Source organism: Lissotriton helveticus, chromosome 8 (genome assembly GCF_964261635.1).
Source record: "Lissotriton helveticus chromosome 8, aLisHel1.1, whole genome shotgun sequence".
NCBI classification, from domain to species: Eukaryota; Metazoa; Chordata; class Amphibia; order Caudata; family Salamandridae; genus Lissotriton; species Lissotriton helveticus.
The window spans coordinates 104,962,726-104,983,956 of record NC_136069.1 but is presented as its reverse complement, the minus strand read 5'-3'; the positions used below and the strand labels follow the sequence as shown (position 1 = coordinate 104,983,956).

At 48.9% G+C, this 21,231-nt stretch overlaps 1 protein-coding gene across 2 annotated transcripts in view; it reads right to left on the bottom strand.

Annotated features, from left to right (window-relative positions):
• RCSD1 (RCSD domain containing 1) overlaps window positions 1-21,231 on the bottom strand; it is a 214,117-nt gene that overhangs the window by 40,322 nt on the left and 152,564 nt on the right. For both annotated transcript variants that reach the window (XM_078656703.1, XM_078656702.1), the window contains exon 4: window positions 17,063-17,134. In XM_078656703.1, coding sequence (XP_078512829.1) covers window positions 17,063-17,134 — 72 coding nt within the window. The remainder of the gene's footprint in view (window positions 1-17,062; window positions 17,135-21,231) is intronic.

Below are 21,231 nucleotides of genomic sequence, written 5' to 3'. Positions count from 1 at the left end.
TGTCTGGCCATCCCTTTGTGATATATGATTTCACTTCTTCTAGGATCCGGTCTTCTTCATACGCTTCCATCCACTCTTGCTTGCCTATTGCTTTTTCTTGGTCTTCCGTGAGTGCTACCAATTCTTCTGCTCCTGCTTGGTCTTCCCCACTCTGTTCCATGGCCGCTGCTCTACTCAGATAGTCTGCCACTCTGTTCCTACTGCCTGGGATGTATTCTACATCATATCTGAATTCTAGCAGTTTTAGCGTCATTTTGGAGATCCTAGGCGTTGCATTTGCATGTCCGCTGGACGTTAGCACCTTCAGTAGTGGTTTATGGTCTGTTTTCAATTGGAACCGTGTGCCCCCTAAGAACTGCCTGAATCTGGTCATGGCCCACACGACTGCCAGCATTTCCTTCTCGATTACACTGTACTTTTTTTCAGTTTCGCTCAGTGTGCGGGATGCGAAGCTGAGCGTCTCCATCCTTCCTTGGCCTCGGTCTTGCATTAGGACGGCGCCCAGCCCCTTGTCGCTGGCATCGGTGGTAAGCACTGTCTTCCCTTGGGGGTCATATCCTTGGAGTGGCACTGCTCCTGCCACCTCTTTCTTGATGACTTCAAATTCACCTTGCGCTTCCTCCGTCCAGCAGAATTCTGTGTTGTCTCTCGTCAGCTGCCTCATGTGATGGGTCTTGGAGGCGAAGTGCTGCACAAACTTGCTATAATATTCCGCCATTCCAATGAATGATCGGACTTCTTCTTTGTTGGAGGGCGGTGGCGCTTCACAAATGGCTCTCACGTTGTCTGCTTTCGGGGTCACCCCTCGCACTCCTATTTCGTGTCCTAAATAGGTCACGGATTCCATACCTATCCGGCACTTGGTCCATTCGGCTGTGAGGCCCTTGCCCTCGAGGATCTTCAGTACCTTGCTGAGTTTCCCATCATGATCAGGTCTGTCTCGCCCCATTACCAGGATGTCGTCCTGGAAGTATTGGACTCCATCCGTGTCTTTGAACAATTGGTGCATCAGCTTTTGGAACACCGCAGCCGCTGAGGCCAGCCCGAACGGCATGCGGCGGAACTGATAGTACCCAAATGGGGTGATGAACGATGTTAGTTTGCGGCTTTCCGGGTGCAGTGCAATCTGGTGGTAGGCGGAGGTCAAGTCTATGGTTGAGTACCACTTGATTCCCCTGGTGCTGGCCAGCATTTCCTCAATCCTGGGCAAGGGGAACTTCTCCACCACAATGTTCTTATTCAGTTCGCGCAGGTCGACACACAGCCTGACCTTCCCGTTTGGCTTCATCACTACTACCAGGGGCGCCAGCCACTCCGCACACGTGATGGGTTCAATGATCCCTTTCTTTTCTAGATCCTGTAGTTCTACTTGTACTGCGTCTCTCACTGCCAATGGCACGTTTCTCACTTTGTGAGCAACCGGTACGGCATCTTCCTTCAGGATTATTTTGTGTGAGAATTTCTCCATCTTCCCAACTGTGCCTCCGAATACCTTGGGGTACTCACTCTTCCATTTGTCCAGGTCTGGCCAGTTTTCCTGCTCTGTAAGTAGTATTTGTTCTTTTCCCCCTGGATCCAACTTGATGCCCAGGTCGCCTTGGTCAAGCCATCCTAGGACCGAGGGTCCTCTCTCCGATATGTAGAGTTTGCAGAAAGTGGACCGGCCTCTAAACTCGAATTTTAATGGTCTGAAACCAGCCATGGGTATGCGGTCCCCATTGTATGTGACTGGCCGGATGTCCAGCTTCTCCAGTTCTGGGCCTAGGTGTGGTGCAAAACTCTCCTCCCACACCGCTCTCTGGATGATGGTGTAGGGCGAGCCCGTGTCGGCCACCACGCTTATCAGTATTCCTCCTATCGACATCTCCAGGACGGGTTTCGTCGTTCTCCTACCGTCCACACTCAGCACTTGGCCATCCACGCCTAGCACCTGATCCTCGATATAGATGACTGTGACGACATCTTCCTCTGCGCCCTCTTCTTGTTCTTCACTTTCCTGTCCGACATATTTCACCATGCTCTTCGAGGCCTTTCTCCGACATACCTTCTCTTAGTGGCCCACTATACCGCAGTACATACATTTGGCGCGGAATGCTGGGCACTTCCTGTCGTGCGCCTCGTGAGACCAGCTCCCGCACCTGTAGCATGATTTCTTGTTGTTTCCCGCTTGTTTTCCCGGGGGGCCTGGGTTGCCTTGCCATCTGTTGGGTCCCTTCGCCGACGACCCCTTGTACTTGTAGTCCCTGCGGGGCTCCTCATCGTCTACTCTGTTCACCATGGCGCTGGGCACCGTTTCCTTCTTCGTTGCTTCTGCACACCTGCGTGCCAGTTCTGCTCTTTTGACGATCACCATCACTTCCTTCAGTGTGGTGTCCCCGCTGGCCCACAGCTTGTCCTGTACTGCTGTGCTCGTGGTGTGCATCACCACCTGATCTTTGATGAACTCTTCTTCCCAGTTGTCGTACTTGCACGTGGACGCCAGTCTCTTCAGGGCTGCTACATATTCCTCCACCGTCTCACCTGGGCGTTGTTTCTTTTGCTGGAAATTAAATCTGTCCACCGGCACACACACCGCCGGTCTATAGTGTTCATTCAGGTCATCGATGGCGTGGGCATACACGTTATCATCAGTGCTTCCTCTTTCCTTTGGCACCAGGCTCTTATAGATTCTCAGACCTTCCGGGCCTAAGTTGAGCAATAGGATGCGTTTTTTTCTCTTGGGATTGAACTCCTCCTCACTTTCGTCTTCCAAGACTCCTATGAAATTGTCTATGTACTCTCTCCAGTCCTCCCACTTCATTAGTGGTTCGCCTGTTCTGGGTAGAAATTGTACTGGCGCCATCGCGTATCCTGCCTGCGCACTCATCTTCTCACTTTTGATCGTGGGGTGCATGCTCCCTTGGTTTCTGGGACTGCCTGGTGTGTTGTCTTGCTCTTCCTTGCTTGCGTGAGACTGGGGACTGCCTGCTTCCGCCCACTCGCTCTTTAGTCGGGGATCCAGCGCGGGTCTCCCTGTCTTGCGGGTAGTTGCGTGGTTTGGCGCGCTTTGCTTTGGGCTCCTGGGGTATGTCCACCCCCTTTGGCTGGGTTGTTCTGCCCTTCCGGGTGATCCTGGGCTCTGCCACGCTCTTTAGGGTTGGTACCTGTGTGGTCGGTTCTGGACTGGTCTCTTCCTGACCCTCAGTTTCCTTGACCATCTGGCTCCGTGGTCCTGCTCACTGCTGCGTGTCTTCTGTTCACCGGTGTGGGTGGTGTTTCCCTCGGTGACTCCTGTTTGTACTGTTCCTCGTGGTGGATAGGGTCTAGCATCCCGTCCTCGTCGCCATTGTAATGTGGTTATTACATCAAATAAAGACGCTGCATCAGTTGCTAGTTTAACAGGTATTTATTCTCTGATTTTCCCTAAAGAGCGCCGAGCCGCTCCCTCTCAGCTTTAGGCTTTCGCGCCACTGTCAGCCTGAACATGGCCGCCAGCACGTCACGTCGGTGCGTGACGTACAACCGCTAGACTGCGCCACCACAATATCCACCACTTTTGAGATCGAGCATCCATCCACCAAACTCAAACCCTATATCTTCCAAACCTTAATACCTGCACATGTTCAAATCCATTGAAGATCACCCCAAAGTAACTGTCCCTCTTTACTTTCAGTTTTCCTCTAAAATGCCCTCCTGAGATTCCTTGAACTCTACGCTGGTATAGTTTTCAGTAATGGCTTGTCATGTTTTTAACAATGCTTCGTTCCAGAATCCTGTTGTTTGTAAGCGCTGTAAATAACAGGGTTTGACATTACCCATTTTAAGGTCCCTCAATTTATCAGCATTCTGTGCATTTGAGAATATATCACGTGTTGAGGACGCCAGTGCTGTTTAGAACATTGTTTTATTAGGATGGTGGGTTTGTACTCGTGTTTGGGCAGCAAGACGAAATGAGGTTGGGGTGGAGTAGTTTTGTTCTACAGGCTACAGGTTCCTGTGTTATTAATGTTGACTCTTTCATGATAGTAACATTCGCAGAAGCCTTAACACCTCATCCCCGCACATCTGATTGGCATCCTACTGAAAATATTACTGAAAGTAGAAAAAAATACCCAGACGCTCTAATTATACCTAATTAATTATATACACTAAGTTTCGATGGTGTTTTCTTTAGGTCCATAATCGAAAAATGATGCAGTGTGTGTCGTATTTGCCTCTAAACGCACATATTTACTGTTGAATGCATGCAATATAAAAGGTGTCCACGTGATGGCGCCCTTAAACCAGAATACAGTATTCCAACACGTCTGTTAAATAAAAGTGCTCAACATGCACACAACTCAAGTACAATATATTATTAGTCTATGCAAATGTGCCCTTCAACCGGGGCATCCGGAATACGCTGCTATCTCATTTCTTTTTTAAAGTCACAGGCACATATACTCTTAAGCTGCCTGCTCAGAGCGTGCCTGCTGCAAAGAGCTCCCTCTCATATCTGTTTCCTGTCGACAGCGGCTCGTCACACACCTGCAGGAAGCGGAGCTGCCCTTGTGCAGCTCATAGGGCCTGGACTCTCTTATCACAGATGAATGATTGTCAGAGCTATTCTGACGCGGGGCTGAAGCCCGACTAAAAATATAGCTCGATCGGGCGTGTGCTTCCTTCAGGGGGAATGAATGCCTTCTGTACTTTGGAGGTTATCTCTCAGAAGCTGTCAGTGGGCAGTATCTCCGTTTCATCTCCTCATCTTATTGTTATTGTATTTATATAGCGCTTACTACCCCTTTACCAAGCGTCGAAGCGCTTTCAGCGACTAGCACGCTACTCTGGTGCCCGTAAGGATTAGTGGTGGGTTAGTATAGGGAAAAATTAGTTCATTTGCGCGGTGGACATGTGAGTCTTTGTTAGTTGGATAATAGAGGGATTGAGGAGGGAAGAGTCTAGAAAGTGTTATTTAGTAGATCATAGTGGTAAGACGAGGCTTGGGATGAGTAAAAAGGAGAGATGGAGAAGGGAATCAACCAATCAATCAAGACATTTGTAGAGTGCACTACTCACCCGTAGGGGTCTCAAGGGGCTGGGGGAGGGCCGCTACTGCTCGAAGAGCCAGGTCTTTAGGTGTTTCCTGAAGGTGAGGTGGTCCTGGGTCAGTCATAGGTGGGCGGGGAGGGAGTTCCACGTCTTGGCCGCCAGGTAGGAGAATTATCTTCCTCCGTGGTGGTTCTGCGGATCCGTGGGACAGTGGCGAGGGCGAGGCTGGTGGAGCGGAGTTTGCGTGTTGGAGTGTAGAACGTGAGGCGGTTGTTGAGGTATTCGGGACCAATGTCGTGGAGCGCTTTGTGTGCATGGGTGAGGAGCCTGAACGTGATCCTTTTGTTGACGGGGAGCCAGTGCAGGTCTCTCAGGTGGGCTAATATGTGGCGGTGGCGGGGGATGTCGAGGATGAGTCGTGCGGATGCGTTTTGTATGCGTTGGAGTCTTTTCTGAAGTTTGACTGTGGTTCCTGCGTATAGGGGGTTTCCGTAGTCTAGTCGGCTGGTGACGAGGGCCTAGGTGACCATCTTTCTAGTTCCGGTAGGGATCCACCGGAAGATCTTGCGGAGCATGCGCATGGTGTTGAAGCATGAGGATGAGATGGCGTTGACTTGCTTGCTCATCGTGAGAGAGGAGTCCAGGATGAATCCCAGGTTGCGTGCATGCTCAGTGGGTGTCGATGCGGTGCCCAGTGCTGTGGGCCACCAGGATTCGTCCCAAGCGGATGGGGATGGTCCGAGGATGAGGACCTCCGTCTTGTCTGAGTTCAGTTTCAGACGGCTGAGTTTCATCCATTTAGCGACGTTCTTCATTCCTTCCTGGAGGATGAGTTTGGCGGTGGCTGGGTCTTTGGTGAGGGAGAGTATCAGCTGGGTGTCTTCGGCGTATGAGATGATGTTGAGGTTGTGTTTGCGTGCGATGGTGGCGAGGGGGCTCATGGAGATATTGAAGAGGGTTGGGCTGAGCGACGAGCCTTGGGTACGCCGCAGATGATCTTGGTGGCCGCGGAGTGGAAGGGAGGGAGGCGGACTCTCTGGGTTCTGTCAGAGAGGAACGAGGTGATCCAGTCCAGGGCTTTATCTTGGATTCCGGCGTTGAGGAGGCAGGATATTAGGGTACGATGGCAGACTGTATCAAAGGTGGCTGAGAGGTCTAGGAGGATGAGGGTGGTTGTTTCCCCGTTGTCAAGCAGGGTCCTGATGTCGTCGGTGGCTGCGATGAGTGCAGTGTCGGTGCTGTTTTTGGCTCGAAATCCGGACTGGGATGGGTCGAGGGATCCATTGGCCTCGAGGAATGCGGCAGCTGTTTATTGACGATCTTCTCGATAACTTTTGCAGGGAAGGGAAGAAGTGAGATGGGGCGGAAGTTCTTGAGGTCCTTAGGGTCCGCTGTGGGTTTCTTCCGTAGGGCGTTGATCTCTGCGTGCTTCCAGCTCTCTGGGAAGGTGGCGGATGCGAGGGAGTTGTTTATGGCGTTCCGTAGGTGGGGAGCGATGATGGTGTCGGCTTTGTAGAAGATGTGGTGAGGGCATGGGTCGGAGGGAGAGCCGGAGTGGATGGTGTTCATAGCGTGGGCGGTATCTTCGGTGCTGATGGGAGTCCAAGCGCTGAGGGTGGTTGTAGAGGGTGTTGGTTCAGTGTCTGGGGGCGGGGTCTGGGCGCCGAAGCTGTCGTGGATATCGGCGATCTTGCGGTGAAAGGATGTGGCGAGGGAGTCGCAGTGGTCTTGCGATGGTGTGATGTCGTTGCTGCTGGCGCTGGGATTGGAGAGCTCTTTTACGATGCTGAAGAGATCCTTGTGTTGTTGTCCAGCCCTTCTTTGAACGATGTCTTTTTGGTGGTGCGGATCAGCTGGTGATGTTTGCGGGTGGCGTTCTTGAGGGCTGTCATGTTTTCTGTCGTCTGTTTGCGGCCCCAGGTTTTCTCGAGGGTTCGGCAGGATTTCTTCGAGTCATTGAGGTCGTCGGTGAACCATGTTGTTTTGCTGTTGCCGGGCGGGTTTCTAGAAGGGGATTAGAAAGATCTTTGTAGTAAAATGAGGTTTGTATAAAATGAGGTTTGGGAGGAGTCAAAGGAAGAATACATGAGGGAAGAATTTAGAAAGGGTTGTTTGGCAGATCACAGTAGTAAAATTAGGTTTTAAGGTGAGCCGGGAGAGGTAGAGGAGGAAAGAGTCTAGAAAAGGTTATTTTGGAGATTATAGCATTAGAATGAGTCAGAGAGTGGAGGTAGAGGATATATTGAAAGAGGTACAGGGTGAAATAGAGTAGTGCATTGGAGACTGAAAGTTTTTTTTCTGACTTTGTGTGAGTAATGAGTATGTAGTGAAACAACCATAAACACAAAAAGAGACACCTGTTACCATACCATACCACATGGCCCCTACTTCATCCTAGTTTCTTGTCTACCTTGCAGACCCTTTGATTACAATGGTTTTAGTTTTGGGTCTTCTCCGCAGTGGCCTGCAGCATCGGTGGCCAGCAGGCCCTGATCTGCAGCTGGGAATCCGCCCAGACTCTATGCCTGGCTCATGTTGGGGGTGGATTTCTTTTTTTTCTGTTTGCATTCAGGCGCATGGCAATTCCTCTCCCCTTTAAAGCCACTGTCTTGGGGTTACAGTGCAAATGTCTCCTCTGGCTGATGAGAATGAAGAGTGCGGGCACTCGTGCCCCCATGCCTTAGATGCGAAGTGGCTGTAGTCAAAATTGGTGTTTGCTGTTGCTGGTGAATAACATGAGGCACCAGGTAGCCACTTTTGTGTTCAGAGCTCAGTCTGTGGCTGGTTACACCATACTTGTGACTGGCCTCTGAATACACACATCTCTGCACTTCCCCCAACTCACCTGAATCATTCACACATTAGCTCCTTACGCTGGTGCCAAGCTGTCTGTTGGCTGGGTGGAGGGTTAATAGTGTATGTCAGCAGGGAAAAAACGGTGTAGAAAGCAGGCTGATGGGATGTTACAAATAGCACCTTCAGTATGTCACAAAATGAGGGGAAGCACTTTATTGTGAATGGCTGGAACCAGATTGAGAGGTGTGGCGCAGCGGGCAGAGCCACTAACTCCAGAGCGCAGGGCTCACGGTTCGATCCCTGATGCTGGCGGCAGATCAGCTCAGCATCATGTGACTCTGGGCCATAGCTCACTCAATCTCCCCGACGGCCCCCACCGCCTTGAAACCCTTATGCGGTGATATGTTCTCACTTTACATATAGGAATTATTATTATACTTTGCTGTCAGCATGCCCTTAATGAAGACAGCTTCTTACACTCCTCTAAAGATTGGCGCGCAGGGATTGGACCCGGCGCACCCGTTCGAAAAGTCGGCCCTGGCTGTAGCATAACCCTGGGCGTAGTTCACGTAGTTCACGTTGTAGCACTAAGCGAAGTGCACTACGCAAGCTACGCGAACTGCGAAGTGCAGTAGGGAAAATGCTGTTCGCACTGATTGCACAGTGCCGGATGCTTGTCCACACTGTGCAATCATTGCAAATGGCATCTTGCACAGTGCAAGCGGTCGCTTTCTGCCGCTCGAGTACTACATTTGTACTCAAGCGGCAGCTTTCTCAATGCGGACTGGTAGTTTCTCATCGCGAGCGGTCGTGAGCACACACGACCACTCGCAATGAGAAACCTGACCTCCCTGTGTTGAAAATCTCGCCGGGAGGTATATTTTCCACGCTTGCGATCTGCAACTTGATGTTGCTGATCGTGAACGAGGAAAAAGTCTCGCCCGGATGTTGATTTTGGTCGCTCCGGGTCACCAACTTGATGTTGAGGACCACGAGGAAGCAAAAATGCCATCTACGCGTTTTTGCACAGTGCTACGTGTAATTCGCATAGCGAGTTGTAGCGCAAACTACGCACGCTCCGCGAGCGTAGCGTAGTCCTGCGCCTAGGGTTACTGTAGAGTCAAGTGCCCTCTAGTGTTGGGGCGCATCTTTCTCTCTCAGTGCATTGAGGAGTTTCTAAGACGCATTTTTAGGAGAGGAGCATGCTCGCAAGCCTAGAGAGGGCAGTTGGAGGGTGGTTGGCGATCAAGTAAGTTCGAACAAACCGCATTACCTCTGGAGCCACATCTTGCCTCTCCGTGAAGGCATATGATAAAGCATAGGCTAGTGGAAATCATTATACCTCAACCTCTCTTTATCATGGGCTGATTTGTGTAAAATAAATAAAGAGGATTAAGCAGTTTAAGATTTCTGTCTACTTGGGCTCTCTGTGTATAGCTGCAGCTGAAGCCTAAGGAAATATACTGGTGACAAAGATGGGATCTGGTGGCGTGTTACTCGCTGGAAATTACAGCCTGCTCACATCACCTTGAACCACATCACCCCTGGGACACAATGGCTTCCTCGTCCTCTGGAGATAAGAAACCTGTTGCATTACCTGACTCCCACATGAGCCTACCGTCAACTAGTACGTTGCACTTGCTGCCTGCCCAACAGTCTCTAAACCAGCGTCTCTGGGGGTGCCTCTGCTTTTCAGACTGACTGTCAAAAAACCTCACCCAAGATGGCGCTGAAGGATCAAGGACTTTGATATTTAGAAGTGGGCCCTGGGTATTGAAAATGGAAAGAGGCTAGTGTGCCTGCTCATGCACTGTGTTGGGCCAAACACACGTGATATAAACTATCTGAGGGCTTTGACAATCTCTCACATGGTGGTCTTAAACAACATCTGAGAGTCTATTTTCTCTTGAAGATGAATGTTGATTATGAAAGTATCTCTTCCATTTGACGATGCAAAAACAAAGAGAGAATATTGATGCTTTCATAATGAGGCTAAAGGACTGGGTGGAGCACTGTCATTTTGGAAATTACAAAAGCGAGGTTGCAAATCATTGGTGGCTGAGACACTTATCTATCTGAAGACAACACAACCGGATTCAGATGTGGTTTCTGTTCCCAATACTCTGGCTCGGGCCCATCAATGCTGAGCATTTGCCATACCTGTGGCAAGAGTTCATTTCCAGTCGGTGTGTCTGAGTAGAAGTGGGAAACTATCAGATTCCTTAGCGTCTTGATGATAACGATGCCATGCAAGAAAAACTGAAGTGCGCATCGAGCAATCATCAATGTATCAGGGAGGTAGCTACTCACCCAAATCCTTAGCGTCAGACTCATTGTCGTCAGAAACTGAACGGTCATAGAAGGCAAAAGTCTTCTCATTTCGGAGTGACACTGCCGGAGAAACTGAACAAGGAAGCAAACCAGATCTGAAAGAACTTGGCTTAGATTTTGACTCAATTGGGAAGTCCATTCCTTTCCTTGTAGATGCCGTAGGCAACACCAAATGATAGACAAATGTTTATGTAGTTGAAGCAGCTGCAGGCACAGGATGTTTGCTGAGTTTCAGATCAGCAGTCAAGCTATGCATTCTCAAGGTCCTGTCACATTCCACACAAAAACCTTGATGAACTCTTTCCGAAGCTATTCTGAGGCTTAGCCAAGCTGAAGGACTGCCAGATTGGCATGCACATTGACACTGATGCCGGCCAATACTTCAGGGGCAGTCCTTCCCGCTTTCAAAGCAAGTTTAACACGAATTCAAAAGCCTCATAAAGGTTGACATCATTGAACCTGTGCAGGGTCCCACGCCATGGTTCTCACCCACAGCTCCGGTTCCAAAGAAACAGGCAGGTGAAAGCATTTGCTTGTGTGTTGACATGCATCAGAACAACCATGCAATCTTGAGCGAGAGAGATATCTTGCTCCGCAGATACAAGACATGATACAACAGCTGAATGATGTTCACATCTTCTCGAGCCTGGTTTCAAATAAAAGATACCATCAGCTGGAAATAGCAGAAGAATCTCCATTCAAACCACCTTCACCACCCATTGTGGCCTATACAGATGCTAGAGCATTAGTTTCAGTGTCTCGTCAGTAGCAAAAGAGGATATACGAATCTCAACACAAAACTGCGTAAATTAAAGTGATGATATACTAGTTTATGAAAAGAGCCAGGAAGAACACGATGCAGCTCTCCCCAAGGTCAGTCAGGTGCTGCAAGATGTTAACCTGACACTTAATAAAGATAAGTGCACTCTTCTAACAAACTCTTTCAAATTCTTTGGACACATTTTCTTGGTGGATGGCATGCAGCCTGATTCCAGCAAGGTCACAGCTCTAGCAGCGACAACAACCTCGGACAACATATCCGCCCTTCGCTCATTCTTAGGGCTTGCAGCTATTGTACGAGGTCTATACCGAACATTCCCTCTATCAGTGTAACTCTCTGACAACTTATAAAAAAGGACCCACATTCAGATGTTCTTTGCCATGCTGCTTTGGTTTCAAGAAATAAAGAACAAAATAACCATGGCTGTTCTTGCCTATTATGATGCCTCTGTACTCACTGGACTGATTGTGGATTACAGCCCTTGGGCTCAGAGCTATCTTTGCACAGAGAGAACCTGACCCAGCTACCTTCACGTTCAGAAGAAAATTAAAGACATGGCTTTTTAACTTAGCTTAAATCTGTTTTCCCCGAGGTAGCATTTACAGTGTGCTTTACAAATGCTCTTCCAGTTCCAGTGTGGTTTGGGGGCTTGTGTGATTGAGAGGTCCAGAGGGGGGTGGGCTGGCCCTCATCTGACAGCCTGTGTCTCTCTGCATCTGTAGTTTTACCAGGTGCAGATGGGAAACAGCACAACATGGCAGAGCCACGCGTGCCGTTCCAACACAAGCGCAACCACACTTGCCTGAGTCATGTGTCTGCCTTAACCACGATAGGGTAATGAAGATAGTGGTCTAGTAATCAGGATGGGCGGGGAGAAGAAGAGGAAATGTCAAACTAGAAAGCTCTGGACATGGACAGATAAGTGGGGCTGAGGCCGGGTTTTGGGTGCAGGATAGTTTTTTTGGGGTGGAGTCGCTTTTAGGGCTCAGGGTACTTTTTAGAAGGGTACAGGGTTTTAGGACTCGGATGGGGGTTGGGGGTCAGGCAGTTTTAACCGCATGCGTGCGGGCGGAATTCCGCCCGTACGCTGGGTTTTTTAAAATCGCACTTTACGTGACGAGCTGGGCTCGTCATGAGCGTGCGAGGAGGCTACGCCATGACGAGCCCAGCTCGTCATGAGCGTCGAAGGGGTTAAGGGCTGGGGTCGTTTTTAGGGCTCAGGGCGAGTGTTGGGTGTCGGGGTACTTTTTTTAATTGGGGGCAGGGTCTCGCTCCTCCCTTTTCCTGCCAAAGTCATTGAGAAGATCGTCAATAGACAGCTTGCCGCCTTCCTCGAGACGAACGGATCCCTCGACCCCTCGCAGTCCGGTTTCAGAGCCAACCACAGCACCGAGACCGCCCTCATCGCAGCCACCGATGACATCCGAGCCCTGCTCGACAACGGGGAAACAGCGGCACTCATCCTCCTGGACCTCTCTGCAGCGTTCGACACGGTCTGCCACCGCACCCTAGTTCAACGCCTCAACAACATCGGTATCCAAGAGAAGGCACTGGAGTGGATCATCTCTTTCCTCGCCGGAAGAACCCAGAGAGTCCGCCTCCCCCCGTTCAGATCCGAGGCCACCGAAGTCATCTGCGGCGTTCCACAAGGATCATCACTCAGCCCCACCCTCTTCAACGTCTACATGAGACCTCTTGCAACCATCGCACGCCAACACAACCTCAACATCATCACCTACGCCGACGACACCCAGCTGATCCTCTCCCTCACCAGAGACCCCGACACCGCCAGAACCAGCCTACACGAAGGGATGAAAGACGTCGCCGAGTGGATGAAGAACAGCCGCCTGAAACTGAACTCGGACAAGACGGAAGTCCTCATCCTGGGACCATCACCCTCCGCCTGGGACGACTCCTGGTGGCCCCCCGCCCTGGGCAGCGCACCCAAACCAACGGACCACGCACGCAACCTGGGCTTCATCCTGGACTCCTCCCTCTCGATGACCAGACAAGTCAACGCCGTCTCCTCATCATGCTTCCACACCCTTCGCATGCTCCGCAAGATCTTCCGATGGATCCCGACCGAAACCAGGAAGACGGTCACCCAGGCACTCGTCACTAGCCGACTGGACTACGGAAACACCCTCTACGCCGGAACCACAGCCAAGCTACAGAAAAGACTCCAACGCATCCAGAACGCCTCCGCCCGACTCATCCTGGACATCCCCCGACACAGCCACATCTCCGGCCACCTGAGGGACCTGCACTGGCTCCCCGTCAACAAGAGGATCACGTTCAGGCTCCTCACCCACGCACACAAGTCTCTCCACGACCTGGGCCCCAAGTACCTCAACGACCGCCTGACATTCTACACGCCCACCCGCCAGCTACGATCCACCAGCCTCGCCCTCGCCGCCGTGCCACGCATCCGAAGAGCCACCGCCGGAGGCAGATCCTTCTCCTACCTGGCGGCCAAGACCTGGAACTCCCTCCCCACCCACCTTCGGCTGACCCAGGACCATCTCGCCTTCAGGAGACAACTCAAGACCAGGCTGTTCGAGCAGTAACGGACCCCCTCCCCCAAGCGCCTTGAGACCCTTCCGGGTGAGTAGTGCGCTATACAAGTGTTATGATTGATTGATTGATTGATTAGGCCTCAGGGCAGTGGAAGGGGTTGGGGTAGTTTTATGGACAGCCCAGGTGTACGTTTTAGGGCTCAGAACGAGGGTCTGGGGTCGGGGTAGTTTATGGTAGGGCGCAGTGTTTTAGGCCTCAAGGCAGGGCAGGCAAGGGGTAGTTTTATGGGCAGGTCAGGGTTTAGGCCTCAGGGCAGGGAGGGCAAGGTAGGGGGATAGAATTTTAAGGCTTAGGGCGGGGGCGGTCAGGGCTGTGGCGATCTTCACCACGCATACGCAACGAAATTGCAAGGTAAAGGCATGCGTGGTCAATGACTGCTTAGTTAAGGCTCATTCGTGGTTCGGGCTGCGTGGTAGAGGCACGCATGGTTTAGCTACGCATGCCTCTGTCATACAACCAGTGATGATCCACAGCTGGTAAAATCAGGTCCTGTGTTTCCAGCTCTGATATTTTTGGATCTGGAAACACCAGGCAATGCATATTGCCCAGAGCGGTAACCCCAAACTTCCAGGATATCCCTCCTGGCAACTCATAATGAGGGCTTTAAGATGCTAATCAGGGCTTATATGACAAAAGTGATTGGGGGAATGGCAGGCACAGAGTTAATCCTCTGATGTCATTCAGGTTAAAGGAGTGTAGCAAGGGAGTTCCAGCAAATAAACATACCCCTCACTTTGAACAACATGGATCTGAACGAGTGATTAAAGTGAGCGAACCCAACCAGTCCTTTAAATACCTGTGGGAATTGTGCCAGTGGGGAAAAAGTGCAAAATGATCCATTCGCAGCACGATTTAAAAAAAAATTGGCCAAACATTGTTTTTTTATATTAATTCGTTCAATTTCTCATCCTTTTTTAGTTCCCTTTTCTGCCATTCATTCTTTTGATATTTATCCTCTCTTTATAGCACCCTTTCAATACTAATTTCTTTCCTTCTCTCTACTGTTCTTTCATTCATCTCTCATTTTTTCCAACTTTCTATCCTTCCCTTCTATCAACTCCCCTTCCTTCCTTCCTTCCTTCCTTCCTTCCTTCCTTCCTTCCTTCCTTCCTTCCTTCCTTCCCATTCCTCATTTATTATTTATTATTTTTTCTTCTTTTCTTATCTTCCTGTACATCTTCCTCCCCATTTCATTATTCTGTCCCTTCTTTAATTCGTCCTGCTTTCTCTTCATCTGTCCTTCTTTCATTGACCTTCCATCCTGCCTTTTTCCTTCCTTTGACTTGCATTCCTTCTTTCCATATTGTTCTTCTTTATTGCTTCATTCTGTTTAAGCTCTTCTTCTGTTTTCTCCTTCCTCCAAATATTTTTTTAAATGTTTGTTCGTTCCTGATTATCTTCTTAATGCCCTGCTTCACATCCTTCATTCACTTTCTTCCTTTCCATCTATCTTTCTTACTCTCTTTCTTCTCGCGCTCCACCATGAGCAGTGTTGTCATAAATTATGTAATTGTAGAGGTCATTAGAGATGGTGTTATGAATGCAGTTATTGAACATATTATGAATGAGGTAATATGTGAGGGCATATATACTTCAGGACACGAGTAATTCTTATTTTAGATAATTTCAGTTTTTTTTTATTTAAAATTGAATATTTTTACCTGCATGTTTACCCAACTATAATGTTACTTTAATCTTTGTTTTTCTCAGTAACCTTTTAAGGGTTTAAAAAAAATAAAAGTAATCTATCATTACAATACCTAACTATGGCATCACTTTAACCTTTGGATTTTATTTGGACATTTCTATGTTTTTGAGGAAAATTTAAAAATGTCACCATACCTTACTATGCCAACCTCATGCCGTTCACAACCTTCAGCTGCAGCCAATTCTACACATACACCCAACCTCCACTGTGCTTGGTGTGGGGTTGACCACAGGGCCTGGCCTGTGGCCATATTCTGCATTCAACCCTCCTGAGGGCGATCAGCCCATGGCGTAGGGTCGGGTGCAGGGTCTGGCCGCTGGCATAGGGTGCGGGCACAGGGCCTGGCCTCCCACCTCCCCATGCCAAGTGAACACTCCGGTGTTTTTTTGAGGTGCCCAGGATCTGTCCTTTGAGACAGTCCCACGTGGCCCAGGCAGTCAGGGTACCCCTACCGTGTATATTGTAACCAAGCAACAAATAATGCAATTTCAAAAACAGAGAACTTTGCCAAGCTAAAAGGGTCATAGGTATGGAGGAATTTGTTTTTCAATTTAGCAAAAATGCAATGATAATTGTGAAAAAGTAGAAGAAAGTGTTTAGTGCTTAAATACACAATGAAAAAACTGAGGTAAATAAAAAGTGTATATAAACTTACCAGGCAAAGATGAGTCATAGCAATTCAGAAAAATGAATTGAGCCCATCCAATTGACTTAATCTAAACAATGAATCTACTGATCTAAATGCCCAAAATGTGACAGTGTTTCAATCATAAACTCATTCATGGGTCATCAGCAGTGCTGAAATATGCAAAATGCATATTTGGAGAATAAGCATAGAATATGTATAACCAGGCAAACTCGGGTCAGATGGAAGGGCCAAACTGGTCCCTGAGCCGTGAAACAGTAGTATTAAATCTGCTTAGAAAGTAGGTGGGACCTTCAGCGTTCTTCACAAGAAGACTAATCAGACACCTGATTGATAACTACCCAAGCATTTGGAGGCAGACTTTAGAACTGCGACCATGGGACATCACTCTTGCAGCTCTATCCACTGTCAAAACAGGGTCTGGATTAATAAACTGCTGAGAGGAAAAAAAAGTGATTCAGCAATCTTTCTTTTTTTTTTTTTTTAGAATGCCTTCCTAGAATTTACTGGATAGCCCTTTCAGAACATTATCCCCCACAGAACAGACAATACTGAAAATGAAGCCCATCTCTGACGCCTACAAATCTTATGCTAACTGCTAGTGGAGAAGTGTGGCTCACCGGTTAGAGGAGGCAGACCCGGACGCTGAGGTCAGACCCGGGACCAGGGTTCAATTCCTGACGTGGCAGGGTCTTGAGCTCAAAAATGTCCACAGACTCGATAATTCTCGCCTCGGCGCCTACTCGAATCATGGGTTCACACTCTGCAACTCTGGGCAACAGCTCCACAACGGCCCCACTGCCATGGGATGCCTGGCTTTCACCTTGGGAATGCCCAGTAGGGGTTATCTCGCAGGGAAAAGCCAGGACGGTTTCCCAAAGCAAGCGCCTTGAGACCCTTACGGTGAAAGACGCTATATAAGAACGTATGATTTACGATTTAAAAAACAATGGCAGTATGCATTTGAGGCTAAAGAGCAACGTTAAAAAAATCTGTAGGTGATGTTGTGCACTGGATTCCTTTTATTCTACTCATTTGTGGTGCATGATTTAAACAAGAGTTCATCCTGTTAGGGTGGGTGCATGTGAGAAGAGGCTTATGCATACCTGGAGTTCACCAGAACAGAGAGAGAAAACTCATACCATCGTATGCCTCACGTGTATGCATAGGTTACCTCACACCCTACCCCTGTGAGCAGAACTCAGAGACATACCTGCAGCTTCTCAATGATGGGGGAGCTTTTCACCTTGTTCTTCTGAGGATGAAGAGCATTTCCAGCTGTTTTCTGTCAACAAAGGAGAAAAAGACATAATTGAACCAACCATGAAAGTCCTGATGTCAACCACCTGGAATAAACTTAATTTTCTGGTAGTCACTTTGGGACACATTTTTTTCTGTTCTACCACACAAACCTTATTTATTTTTTTCAGAGAAATCTTGAAGACATTTCTATGTATACTTTTCACCCAAATTTCATCCATGCTTCTTGAGCTATGTTCTTCAGCTAATGTCAAATTTAGAAAAATGCAGGTTAAAACTTCGGATCACAGAGCAAGAAAACATATACTTACAGCCGCTGAGAAAACAATCTCAACCACAGGGCATCCTTACCTCTATTTGCGGACATGGGAATGCTCTGAGGCTATCTCTGGTTGTCTCTAGATGCTTCATACTAGGGGCTAAATCCTGCTGTCAAACCCACAATTTACATTACAAATAGAAACCAATCAATTTAACAGGATGGGGACTGAGATCCAGATTTACCCATGAGAGCACTTGGTAAACTCAGCTGGCTGCGTGAAGATGTCCCGCTTTGCATGGGCTGTAGAAGCGGAGGAGGAGTTGGCAACATGATGCGGACTACAAGTAACTTCAAAGAGATGTCTACAAGGACCATACATAACTGCAGGATGAACAGACCCAAGACAATTACCTGAATATCACCCAGATGGACAAGGGTTGCAATAGACTACAGGGTCTGAGAGTTACTGTAGTAATCCACCACAAGGGCATTCATGCAAAAGCCAGCTCAGAATAACTTTGTCTGGATGAAAAGAAAATGTACTCAACAATTCAGGTTTTGTGGGTGCTGAGCTCAGTTCAAAAGAGAGAAGACATAGGTGATAAGGTTAATAAAGTTGAAAAAATCAATTAAAAGGTGGAACAGCAGATATTTAGGGTATATCATACAGCAAGAATATTATCTTAACCTTCCAAGAATGGAAAGCGTAGGGGCGAAGGGTGTTACAGCATGTGTTATTGGGGTTATCAGGTTTTTTTGAAAGTTTTGATAGTTACATCCCTTAACCAGGAAAAGCAGACTAGCTGTGAGCTCTGGCACCGCCCTAGATGCAAATGGCCTTTGCCTTCACAGACAGATTTGATTTGTCGCATATTCTTTATATGAACAAGAGAGATCACAGACACCCTGCACAGCACTTGCTGTGCATCAATGCCAATATAACCTTCTGAGGCACTTGAGGAACCTTATCCAAGTGCTGCTTTTGTTGCAGTTTTCTAATTGGAACTGACTACAGCTATAGTACCAAGATAGCGCTGAAACATATCCCTCCATTTTAGCTAGCACCTTCACAGAAAGCCTATGAATGAACCTGGATACCCTGTTCTTTCTACATATCAATACTTTGAATTGGTGCAGCGAATACCAAGAACTGTTATCCTCACCTAGATGTTATGTTATGTTATGTTATTATGCACTTGTAGAGCGCGTTATCACCCAGGGGTATCTAAACGCTATCAGCGGACATACACCATCAGCAAAGCACGGAGCCACCGACTCACAGAGGCCCCCATGCCTCCAGGAAAAGCACAGTCTTTGGATTCTTCCTAAAAGGAAGGAGATTAGTTTCCTTCCGAAGCTCAGCTGGTAGGCGGTTCCACGCCTGGGGAATGGTACTAGAAAAGGCTCTACCGCCCAAAGACACAAGATTGAACCTAGGACAGACTAAATTACAAGCCCCAGCTGACCGAAGGGCCCTGCTTGGCATGTAATTGACCAGGCGGTCTTCGATGTAGCTAGGGGCAGAGCCATATATGGCCTTATGTGCTATCCAAAGGCTTTTGAATTTAATTCTCTGAGCAATTGGAAGCCAATGCAAGTCCTGCAGCAGAGGCGTAGCTCGGGTCTGCCTAGGTTTTTAAAAAATTAATCTAGCTGCATCGTTCATCACTACCTGGAGCCTTGCCAGAAGATTTTTCGGTAGCCCAAGATACAAGGAGTTACCTTAGTCAAGACGTGCCAGGATCAAGGCGGATACCGCCAGTCTCAGAGTGGAGAAGGACAACAAGGAAGACAGTTTCCGAAGCTGGCGCAGCAGGCCGACACATGTGCCCACCATGGCCGACACCTGCTGTGTCATAGATAGCCGAGCATCAATTTTGATGCCTAAGCTTTTTACTGCCGCTGCAGGTTCTGGAACCGGCCCTAATTCGGCCGGCCAGAACAGATCACTCCATGGATTTGAGGCTGTGGTGACTGTCAGGACTTCGGTTTTATCCGGGTTTATTTTTTTGTCATAAGTCTGTTTTATTTTAGAACAAGACCCCTGGGAGGGGCACAATATTACAGCGTTAAGCCTACAACCTCGATCCGAGGCCGGCCGAGAAGAATGGGCAATGAATTTGCGTAGTCTAATTGCCTAACACAGCGCCTTGCCTACAACCCCAAGGGGGCGGGCCGCGAGGCTTAGAATAAGCTGTTAAAGTTGGTCAGCATCAATAAAGCCCCAAGGGTGGGTCAGGGAGGGTAAATAGGGGGTTAACAAACCCAACACATATGAACGTCCCAACAGAGGTTCGTGTGCACAATAAAGAGCGACAAGGGAAAGAGAGAGCGAGAGGAAAGAGAAAGAAAAAATAAAAAAGAAAGAGGCCAGAGACAGGAGATAGAGAGTATGGCGCGCCAGCAGGGGAGTCAGGCTGATCTGCTATCGGGGGATTATATTAGGCAGTGAGGGTCTACCTCTGTAACTCAGATGTGGTAGAGATCATCTGCGGGAGCAACCTAGTGGGATCCGTAGGGACAATAGCGTCCTCAAAGAGACGCAGGGTTCGAAGCCTAGTGTCGCGCATGTTCCATTGAGCACAGATAGCGCACCAGGGGCCTCCAGACTGACTCGAAGCGAGTGTGGCGCAACTGTAGCCGCGCCGTGAGAAGCTCCATTGCCAAGACATGCCACAGCCTTACAAACCAGGCAGCTATGGGAGGTGGTTCACTCTTCTTCCAATACAAGGCTATTAGCTGTTTGGCCGCACCTAGCATTTGCAGCGTTATAATCCAATCACTGCGGGTGAGGGCCTTGATGTTCGGTGGTCTGACACCCAAAAAGATCGTGTCTATGGCTTCAGGCAAGGGGAACCACCAACCCTTCATAACGGGAGCGAAGGTCATGAACCAGTTTTAGAAAAGGCTCCATGAACCCAATTGTTGTATTAGGTAGGCGGTAGACTAAGAGGAAGACCACACAGTTTGTAGGGGAACAGAACTTAACTCCCAGTACATCCGCACCTTCAATACATTCAGAGTAGAGTGTCTCAGTCTTCAAAGAGTCGTTGAAAAGGAAGGCAACACCACCACCCCTCATGTTATCAGGCCGATTAGCATAGATAGCAGAATAGTTAGGGGGCAGAGCTGCCACCAAGTCCGGCATAGACGAGTTATTAAGCCAGGATTCTGTGACACACAACAGGTCCGCCATTGTCCTCTTGTAACAGCGAGAAGACCTCAAGGCAGTGTCTCTGCAGCGAGCGAGTATTAAGTAATGTGAATCTGCACCCTTGGCCGTCCACCTGCTGTAAAGAACTGGCCGGTGAGAGGGCCCTGGGTACAGTCCTCGAGGTTACCGGGGATCTCAAAAACCCCTCCCGCTCAAGTTTTGATACCACTCTGTTGGACAGTGGACATGCTACAGACTTCAAATCCAACAGGTCCTGCTCATCATAGACCCTGGGAAGACCAGGGGTACTGGCCCCTGGGCCCGGCCTGGCACGGACGGGCGCAGACGGGCTCGCCTTTGGCGTCATAGGGTCATTTGACAACTTAGTTAGTGGACGTTGCAGACAGGTAGCCTGCACCCCGCGCCCGGCAGCACTTCAAAAAACGTGAAAAAGAAAACGAAAATAAAAGGGGTTTAAACCTGTTTTATCATATTTTATTCTGTGTGCGGAGGCTTTGGGCGGGGCCAGGGTGGTGACAGGCTGGGTGGGGAGTGCTGGGGACTGCCTTCACTGGGCAAGTGGGTTTAGCTGGCTGTCTCAGTCCGGCCAACCCCACATGCGCAATGAAGCTCTCTCCAACTAGGCTGCATCACAAAATCAGAAACTAGTTCTAAATAGTTGATGCACAATTTGCAACCACTATTT